Raw genomic sequence first — 10,609 nt, 5'->3', positions numbered from 1 at the left:
TCTACGGTTTGTGTTGGTTGGTTGTTGTTTGGCAATAAGCACGTGGTGCGGTAAAATGCATGTTGTTTTTGGAAAGATTGTACTGGGTGCAACAAAGTTGTGTGCAAAGATAAGAGAAACACCCTGTAAAAACTTCAATTATAGACAAGAACAAAATCTCATTATCTCGTGACAGAAAGTGAACATGACTTTCGGAAGCTTCTACATGTGCTCAACGCAATAGCTCAAACTTTTGGGATGAAAATATCAACTTCAAAAACTAAGTGCAAAACCACATCCAAAACACAAAATAGGAGAGCGAAAGTTGACACCTGTTGGTCCTAAACCCTTCTGTGGGCTTGGAAAAGACCAATATAAGTTAACGATTGGAGTGGGTCAATAGAAAAACCATCTGGAGGAACAATTCGGATCTTGCTCAGCCAAATAAAGTTGTGGTGCCTTCACCGACCTATACCAGGAAGCTCTTGAAGCTACCACAAGCTGATCTTTGGGTTATGGGGGGACTGCTGACAAGACGCTGTCGGTGCAAATACCTTTTGTACTTCATGGGTAAGTCAGCAGATGAGATCAACAGACTCTGTGGAAAGGATGTAGACACGGCCGAACACATAGTGTGCAAATGTCCGGGGCTGACTGAATTCTGGATACTCACGAAGTAGATAATAGTCAAGGCTCCCAAGGATGTCTTCGGTTTTTCGGTTTCGTTAACAGAATCTACGGCGTCCCTGGGTTTGTATGAAAAGGTAGAGTTAAGAACAAAAGATCAATTTGGTCGCAGTACCCGAAAAGTTAACAGAGATGCAACGACCCCGATTCAGTCAAATAATGATAATAATTGCAGGACCTCATCCAAAACACCTCTCAAATGTAAATTACTTGTACTCAAAAGGGAGCATCATACAACAAGTAATGAAGTCGAAATACACAAAAGGTTTAGGTAACGAGAGCAGTCTCACAGCTCAATGACCATAGTCCGCAACAGATATCTGAGAATTCACTCAAAAATTCGTATTTATTGAACCATTATAAGAACTATTCTAACATATGCAGCAGAAACAAGACCTGAAACATCAAGGACACGCCAGATAATCAAGGCAGCAAAGATGAAAATAGTCCGAAGAACTGCCGGAAATACTCTATGGGATAGGCAGATAGACAAAATCAACGATTGGGTACTGAATAGGAAAGTTCAGTGGAATGATCTTATAACCTAAATGGCAGAACACCCAGACATGAAGATCGCTAGGGATATTTCATTACTGGAAAAACCAAGCTCAGGATGACCTCGAAAATGATATATAGAAAATCTACCAACATGAGACAATTTAATATATGTGGAACAGGCCTTGTGTCTATTTGGACGCTGGAAAAAGAAGAAAAAAATATAATTTTATTTATTGCCTATTAAGATTTTAAGAAGGGTACTATCCAGATGGACGCCAAATGGTGAGGCCTTGTCGAAACGTGGTGAAAGAATTTACAGCCAACACAGGGGACTATTTATGATTTCAGTATTCTACACCATCAACACTTGATTCAGTTAGTTCACACAATTTCAACTTTCTTTTCGTGAAAAAACTATTGTATATTTTTTCTCACGCCTCGGGTCAAGGTTTCTGAGCTTATGCCTTCCGATGGCCGCATTATTGCATTTTGCGGCCAACGTATACGAATCAGAAAACGCTTTATGCATCAGCTGCTGAATAACGAAGCGTTTTCATGGTTTATCGGATCGCTATCTTTCATCTAGAGCTCCACTCGAGGGCAACGTGATGGGAACATGCATGCTCTGATCGATCTACGGTATGTGTTGGTTGGTTGTTGTTTGGCAATACGCACGTGGTGCGGTAAAATACATGTTGTTTTTGGGAAGATTGTGATGGATGCAACAAAGTTGTGTGCAAAGATGATAGAAGCACCCTGTGAAAACTTCAATAATCACAAAAAGTGGAGATGACTTGCAGAAGATTCTACATGTGTTCAACGCAATTGCTCAAACTCTTGGAATGATAATATCAACTTCAAAAACTAAGTGCAAAACGACATCCAAAACACAAAACAGGAGAGCGAAAGTTGACACCTGTTGATCCTGAACCCTTCTGTGGGCTTGGAAAAGACCAATATAAGGCAACGGTTTGAGTGAAACAATAGAAAAACCATCTGGAGGAACACTTCGGATCTTGCTCAGCCAAATAAATTTTGTGGTGCTTTCTCCGACCTATACCAGGAAGATCTTGAAGCTACCACAAGCTGATCTTCGGGTTATGGAGGGAATGCTGACAAGACGCTGTCGGTGCAAATACCTTTTGTACTTCTTGGGTAAGTCAGCATAGGTAGAAACGGCAAAACACATAGTGGCAACTGTCCAGGGCTGACTGGCCTAAAACTCACTCACATGGGAAAATCAGTTCTGGATACTCACGAAGTAATAGTCAAGGCTCCTAAGGATGTGTTCGGTTTCGTTAACAGTATCGACGGCCTCCCTGGGTTTGGATGAAAAGGTAGAGTTAAGAACAAAAGATCAATTTGGTCGCAGTACCCGAAAGGCAAACAGAGAGCCGCAACGATCCCGATTCAATGAAATGATGATTATATTAAGTGCATGGCCATATCCAAAACACCTCTAAGATGTAAATTAGTTGTACGTTGTACTTAAATGGAAGCATCATACAAGAAGTGATGCAGTTCAAATACTCAAGTGGTTAAGACGGAATGGTACCACGTGCGTTTGAGCGCATCTGTCAAAGTTTACCTATTCAGCTCCCTCCAGCCCCTCTGAGAAGCCTTCACTTTTAAGGATGAGTGGAGCAATCTCAAACGTTCTTATGATTTTCCGTCCTTTTCTACCACATCTAAGAATTCAGATACGTTTGACGGCATTCAATTCTTACACGCCAGCCAATGAAATCGCAGTGAACTGTACGAACGGTTGTTCGAACATTTGGCAATGCAGCAACTTCGAGCTCGAAAGACAGGTACAGAGATGGTATTAGGTATCTTCTAGGACGGATTGACCAGATGTTTTGAAAGGAATAACTCGCTTTTTATGATGGGCAATAAAACCGATTTTAGAGAGGGTTGTGAGAAATATCAGTTAGGATCGACTATTATCAGATGGGTTCGAGAAAAAATTTATATGCTAAATTTGTTCAGATTCCTTCATTCTTACGAAAATTAATTTGATTCAAAAACGTATTTAGTGGAATAATAAAAAAAATCAAAACAAATGCACCGAAACTTTTCACATAAGCGGGTCACATATGGTTAGCCAAATCAAAATGAACCATCAATATGATGGTCATCCAAATATGATATCGGATGAATGATGGAACATGGTCATTTATGACCAATATTCATTTCAAGTCAGTTGTTATATCGTATTGATCAACATGCTGAATATTACGATTCATTTATATTGAAGGCAAAAAAAAAGTACTAAAATTTTCAAAAATTCTTATTTTCACAAACTGCCTTCGTACAAAAAACAGTTGTTATATCGCATTGATTCTCCATGTTCAGGATTACGATCCATGAATTTTGAAGGCATAAAAAGTACTGGAATTTGAAAAAAAAGCCTATTTTCAAAAATTGACCACGTACAAAAATCAGTTGTTATATAGCAATATCGCATTGATTCTAATATTCAGGACGCTCAGGATTACGATTCATTTTTTGAAGGCAAAAAAAAGAATGGAATTATAAAAAATTCTCATTCTCAGAAATTGACTACATACAAAAATCAGTTGTTATATCAAAATATCGCATTAATTCTCAATGCTCAGGATTACGATCCAACAATTTTGAAGAGAAAAAAAGGACTCTAATCTCATTTTCAGAAATTGACTATGCAGAATCAAGAAATTTCTAAACAATAATAACATCTTAGTACTGACCTTCAATATTCCCTTATAATTACCAACGAGTTCAACTGAAATATTAATTCTTGTTGTGCATAAAAATAATCACATTTCCATACACTGAAAGATAAATTGGGATTGACTGAATATCTACGGAACAAATTTACATGATTAAAAAAACTAATAGTTGTCATAATTATTAGAATGACCACGTACTAATGAGATTATTCTCGGAAAATGTGAAAACTATAAACATGAAATTTGGTAAAAAATCAGTTCTTATATCACTTATTGATCTTTCATACTCAGGATCACGATCCATTAATTTGGAAGGCAAAAAAAGGACTAAAATCTTTTTTGAAAATTCTCATTTTCAGAAATTGACTTCGTACAAAAATCAGTTGTTATATCGCAATATCGCATTGATTCTCCTTGCTCAGAATTGCGATCCATTTATTTTGAAGGCAATAAAAGGTTCTCAAATTTCAAAAAATTCTCATGTTCAGAAATTGACTCACATCGTAACATCGTAGTACTGAACTTCAATATTACCATATAATTATCTACCATTTCAACTGAAATGTTATATCATGTTGTGCATGAACATATAATCTCTTTCACATACACTGAAAGATGACACAGATTATGCATGATTAAAAAACTAATAGTATCATCATAAGAATGACCATGAACTAATAAGATTTTTCTTGTTTTCCTGTAGAAATCAAATTTGATATTTTTACATGATACTCCCAAAAAGCAAGTAATAGGATCAGAATAAATAAATCCTTGAATCTCTTGTTACCCATATCGAAAAGAATTGACAGCTAACTAAACTGAATAAAGGTATGAACAGACCGACGCGTGACTGCGGGAGCGGGAAAGAAACTTTTGTGGGATGGAAATCAACGGCTTTGAGCAGTAAAACTTCTTCCTCCGAAAAACTGTCATTTTCATAGATAATTTTAGATTCATACTAATAATCGTGTCTCATTATTTTCGCGTAGGTGTGCATGCTATGCAATCTGCCCGCTGAACGCATCGCTCCCGTTCCCGAAGTCCCGCGTCGATCTGTTCATACCTTCAACCGTTCGAAAAGAAACGAACAAGCTGGAAATCTTTCTATTCACCTAATACTGTTTACGACTCTAACTGAGAACTGATTCATAACGCAGCAACGTTGCCGGAATTATCAAATTGTAGGTAGTATTGAAGAATCTGGTGATTCGTTGCGAATTTATACAGTAGGGGCAGCACTATACGACGGTCGATTATTCTTTTTTATTACGAAGTGATTTCAGCTCTTTTGAAATGTTTTTCTGTAGTTTTTTTTTTACGAATAATTTTAAAATAAATCAGTGATAAGCCCTTTCATACATATCATCAATTCCTTTGCGGAAAACGAAAAGTTACCAACTTTTTTTTTTGTTTTTTCATTCGCAAATTAAAAATAGCCCGTCCCTGCCTTTCAGATCATTGTTTGAAGAAATTATCAGAAAACCCCATACAAATCGGTGATCTGCAAGAATAGTTATTCTCCTTTAAGTTTTGAACTGGGCAGTCAAGTGGTAGCATTCCCTCTTAAGGCAACAAGAGCAGCCTCACAGCTCAATTACCATATTCCGCAACAGATATCTGAGAATTGACTCAAAATTTGGTATTCATAGAAGCATTATAAGACCTATTCTAACATAATATGCATCAGAAGAAAACTCTTGTTATAGGTTCGGTTAGGTTAGCTATGTGTTGGTTATTCTTTGCAATATGCGCATGGTGCGGATGAAAGTGATCTGTCTTGAGAGATAGTCTTTTTCTCCGGGGGGGTTTCAGGCATACTCCAAGGAGGTAATAACTCCCCTGGGTACCCCCTGGATTCAACACTGTTCTCTCCACTTAAGTTATCTAAATAATAATTAACTGTTACATATAAAATTAAAATGAGTATCGCAAAATCTATGCATATTCATTCTACCCCACTTTCCCTATTCCCTATAAAAATGTAATTGAAAAATAAAGTAATCATCTATACAACAGTTGTTAGTAGGAACAACCAACATCTCAATCGCTTGCCGCGTTTATTTTTTATATGAAAAATTATTCAAATGATTAGTAAATCCTAAGATGCAGGTATTCTATGCATCTTAGTAAATCCATTCAAATCTGAAAGCTGGTAATTTTGTTTCTAGGAGAATTTTGTCTACAGATGCCAAGTGATGCCAATGAAGAAAATAATCACTCTGTCACATTTTTGTCTTTTTTATGACTATAGAAAGTTGAACCACAGATTACTAGTTTTTCTGTGGTTGAACCAAAGTTGAACATAACCTCTAAAATATCATATTCAATTCTTCAAATCAAACATGCTAAAAGTAATAAGTGAGCATGCTTAAAAAGTGTATCTTGATTTTCGCTTGTATTATGCGAGTTCAGTTATTCTCTCTTCATGAGAAATTTGCTGTGAAATATTAAGTTTTGATTAATACAACTGTATCTATAATTATTAAGGAAATACTTGCCAAAAATATGGAAGAAGAAAATGTATATAATCGGGTAGTCAAGCATAAACCAGGTCCATCAAAATTTCAAATGAAGAATAGACCGTCCATTATTTTCAATATAAATAAAACTAATGGTGGACCCCCACCAGCAAAAAGAATTAAGTTGACTACTGTTTCTGATAAACCATGTACTATTACAAGCTCTTCAAATTCTAATGGAAATACAAACGGAACTAATGGCACCAGAGTCAATGGAGTCAAGAATAATATTAAGCCTAAATTGAACATAAATGAACAGAGAAGGAGGTTACCTATATTTGTAAATAGAAATAAATTATTAGAAATCATAAAGTCAAACGACACACTAGTAGTTATTGCTGAGACTGGTTGTGGTAAAAGTACCCAAATTCCACAATACATACATTCTTTAAGACTGGAAGAAAACGGTTGCATAGCAGTGACACAACCTAGAAGGGTAGCTGCAATTAGTTTAGCCAAGAGGGTTGCTCAAGAAAATTGTCCTAGTGTGAGTTGATTTGAACTGTGTAGTTAAATATAGTTTTAACTTTTATCATTTCCAGATGGAAGTTGGGGAGACAGTAGGATATACAGTACGTTTTGAAGATAAAACCTCTCCAAGGACTAAAATAAAGTATATGACTGATGGAATGTTGCTCAGGGAAGCTATGTTCGATAGACTTTTGATGAAATATACAGTTATTATTTTAGATGAGGCTCATGAGCGAACTATTCATACTGATGTTTTATTTGGTATTGTTAAAGAAGCTCAAAAAAAAAGAAAAGAAAGAAATGTATCACCTTTGAAGGTAAATCTTTAGTTATTTTTCAATTTAAGTGAAAACATTGAATTTTCAAAGTCAAGTCTATTGTCTCATTAATCCATTAAAAATTTTTTTTATTTTTCACCCTATTTAAGAATTATATTACTTTTCCAGGTCATTGTGATGTCTGCAACAATTGATGTAGAAAAATTTAAATCATATTTTAATAACTGTAAGTCAGTATATATTGAAGGAAGGACGTTTCCTGTTAATTTATTCTATATGAGCGACCAAAATGATGATTATCAGACTACATGCATTTCTACCTTCTTCAAAATTCATCGAGAAGCTCCACCAGAGTAAGTTTATTCAGTGAGAGATTTTGACTGATGCTGATTCTTGCGTTATTCTTGTTATATTTCATTCCATTTTAGTATACTGTGAATTCAACAGTTGGTATCTCATCAGGAAAAATCAGGCAATTGGAAAAAATCAAAAAAATTATACGTAGCAAGAACCTACACATAAAATTACACTAATTTTGATAGAATAACATCTGATAATTAATTCTTTCAGTTATGACGTGTTGATATTTTTAACTGGTCAAGAGGAAGTTGAAACAGCCGCACAACAAATAAGGTTATTAGCAAATGACCCAGATGTTGAGGGGCCTCCAGTAAAGGTTTTCACTCTTTATGCCGCTCAATCTTCAATCCAACAAATGAATGTATTTCAGTCAGTTCCTGAAGGACACAGAAAAGTAATCATAAGTACAAATATCGCAGAAACGAGTGTAACTATTAGTGGAATACGTTATGTTATTGACTGTGGAATGGTTAAAGTGAGGTAAGCGAATTTTTCAGCAATCATTCTCCAAACCAATTGCTCTAATTCATTTTAGAGCAAAATCTGTATACGGGTACCATAAATATGGCTGTTCGAAATTTGTTCATTTCAAAACTTCTCAATCTTAATTTCATGATTAAAATGTGAATATATACCATTTACAGATCATTCCATCCATCAACAGGACTTGAGATGTTGAAAGTTCAGAGGGTATCTCAGGAGCAAGCTTGGCAAAGAGCAGGCAGAACAGGTCGTGATGCTGAAGGTTGTTGTTACCGAATGTACACAAGATCTCAGTTTGAGAGTATGTCAGAGTCAACAATACCAGAAATTCAAAGGGCTAATCTAACTTCTGTAGTTCTGCAATTATTAGCGATAGGGGTGCATGCTAAAAAATTCGATTTTATGAGTAAACCACCTGAGGAAACACTTGACGCTGCTTTTGAAGAACTGAAATTATTAGGAGCCATAGAAGATGTAGAAACTGGAAAATTAACGGAATTAGGAAAACAAATGACAAAGTTTCCACTGGATCCAAAATTCACAAAAATTATACTATCAGCCGTGAAATACGGTTGTGTAGCAGAAGCTCTAACGGCGGTGGCCTTCCTTAGTGCCGAATCTGTCTTACTAAATCCAACCACAAGGAAAGAACAGGCTCAAGCAGTTCGTCAGAAATTTCACTCGACTGAGGGTGATCTCATGACACTGATAAATATATACAGAGAATTTTCTAATGCTGGAAAAAGTAATAAAAAGGCTTGGTGCCATGAACATTTCCTGAATCTAAGGAATATGTTGTATGTTAAAGATGTGAGATCGCAATTGAAAGATATTTGTAAAGGATTGAACATTGAGGTCAATTCATGTAGCAACCAGTTGAAATTACTCAGGAAAAGTCTTCTTGCAGGATTGTTCATGAATATGGCAGAGTATAACAAAGTAGATCGACGTTATGTAACGGTAAGATACTTTTTTTAAATTTGTTTTCAATAACCTTGCGATAATAATAATAATAAGTTTACTGACGTGAAGTTAGGATTTTTGCACACAAATTCGTATTGATGTAATTTTTTCCCATCAAGATATTGGGAAAATAAAATATCCTATGTAATCATCAATTAATCATTCGGTTTTTTTGAACGTATATCTGAAGTCAGGACTTTTGGATCAGTCTTTGTTCTCAAAGTGTGTACCGCCTATCTTGCATTGTAAAATACAATTGACATACCGTGAATACAGAATGATGCATTCAATATTCATCACTCTTTTGGAACAATCTTTTTAAGAAAACAAAAAAGCTATAAAAATACATACTTAGACGGTTCGGTTTTTCCCCTTTCTATTCATTCCATTGTACAGGGTGATTCTTAAAGTTGTATATTTAATTCAACCATAGATTCCTGTCATTAATTGAAACACTTTTCATTAAATAATTTTCCAGAAAATGTCTCTCGTAAGGAATAAATTATCTATGATTTTCATTTTGTTCAAGTGTTATCATCATACAGATGGAGATAATTGGATTTTAACCTCAAATTCGAAAATTAACAAATATTTGGGCAAAACCTCTAACTGTCTTCTAAGAACTGGCGTTCAAAATAGTAATTTACGTAACAAGTCCGGAAAATAGGGTTTTTTTGGACAAATAGACAAAATTCCAGGACGAGCGTAAGCGAGTCCTGGAAGTCTGTGAGTCCAAAAAACCATTTTCGGGCGTGTTGCGTACAATATTTTTTCGGCAACCATGTAAAATAACACTATCGCTGCTGCTTTCCATATTTTATTACGATTGCGATCAAAAAACATGAAAATTTTTGACAACTAATTTCATATGAACTGTCAGCCGTTATCTCGGTTGTTATGGATTCTATGATTCTTTTCCGGCCTAGTCCGGGAAGTACGTACTTTCCGGACTAGGCCGGGAAATGCTACTTTCTCAGAGAAAAAGAGTCTGGGAAGTGAGCACTTCCCGGACGGTTGCCGAAAAAATAATTTTCAATTTAGAATCAGCAAATCAACCTGAATCAGATATGGAATAAATATTGATTTCAATAACCTTTATTATCTGTTACAGTTACACAAAAAGCAAAATGCGTGGATACATCCGAGTTCAGTTCTTCATGGAAGCTCACCTCATTTAGTGCTCTTCACTGAAATGGTGCAAACAACAAAGTGTTACCTACGAGGAGTGACAACAATAGAGAGTGATTGGTTGATGACAGTTGCACCTGAATATTTCCAACATAAAAATATAAGGACATGTGATTAGGGTTAACATCTATAAAATTTGGCAACCAGGAGAAGACGCCTGAAAACAGGTTTTTTTTTTAACATAGTGTAATAAAAAAGAGTTTAAAATATCAAAAATCACAATTTTATTTATTTTCATACCTCAAAATTGAATTGAGTCATCTTTTATCATCATTTTAAATGAACTTTTTCTGAAATTTTTTATGGATAGATACGTATCTAATACACAGCATTTGAAAAGGCGCCATAAGGGGTTAAAAAACACCCAGTTGCAGGAACGTTCATTAAAATTTACTGCCGTCATTAAAATTTTAATCGAGGAGCCTATTGGCTACCAATAATGGAGTATTGAAATTCTAAGGTGACATTAAAT

At 35.4% G+C, this 10,609-nt stretch overlaps 1 protein-coding gene across 1 annotated transcript; it reads left to right on the top strand.

Annotated features, from left to right (window-relative positions):
• Positions 1–6,058: 6,058 nt before the first annotated feature.
• LOC123677598 (ATP-dependent RNA helicase DHX33) lies at positions 6,059–10,547 on the top strand. Its single transcript, XM_045614220.1, has 6 exons — positions 6,059–6,881; positions 6,937–7,182; positions 7,312–7,496; positions 7,714–7,983; positions 8,148–8,946; positions 10,061–10,547. Exons 1-6 carry the CDS (start codon positions 6,381–6,383, stop codon positions 10,253–10,255), a joined length of 2,196 nt encoding a protein of 731 aa, XP_045470176.1. The 5' UTR covers positions 6,059–6,380; the 3' UTR covers positions 10,256–10,547.
• The last annotated feature ends 62 nt before the right edge of the window (positions 10,548–10,609 follow it).

The sequence above is a fragment of the Harmonia axyridis genome, chromosome 4, assembly GCF_914767665.1.
Source record: "Harmonia axyridis chromosome 4, icHarAxyr1.1, whole genome shotgun sequence".
NCBI lineage: Eukaryota > Metazoa > Arthropoda > Insecta > Coleoptera > Coccinellidae > Harmonia > Harmonia axyridis.
This window is presented reverse-complemented; position numbering and strand designations above follow the sequence as displayed.

Coding starts and splice junctions, on each gene's coding strand:
- LOC123677598 (XM_045614220.1), top strand. CDS start 6,381: ATGGAAGAAGAAAATGTATATAATCGGGTAGTCAAGCATAAACCAGGT. Junction 7,183..7,311: donor GAAATGTATCACCTTTGAAG/GTAAATCTTTAG, acceptor TTACTTTTCCAG/GTCATTGTGATGTCTGCAAC. Junction 7,984..8,147: donor TGTGGAATGGTTAAAGTGAG/GTAAGCGAATTT, acceptor TACCATTTACAG/ATCATTCCATCCATCAACAG.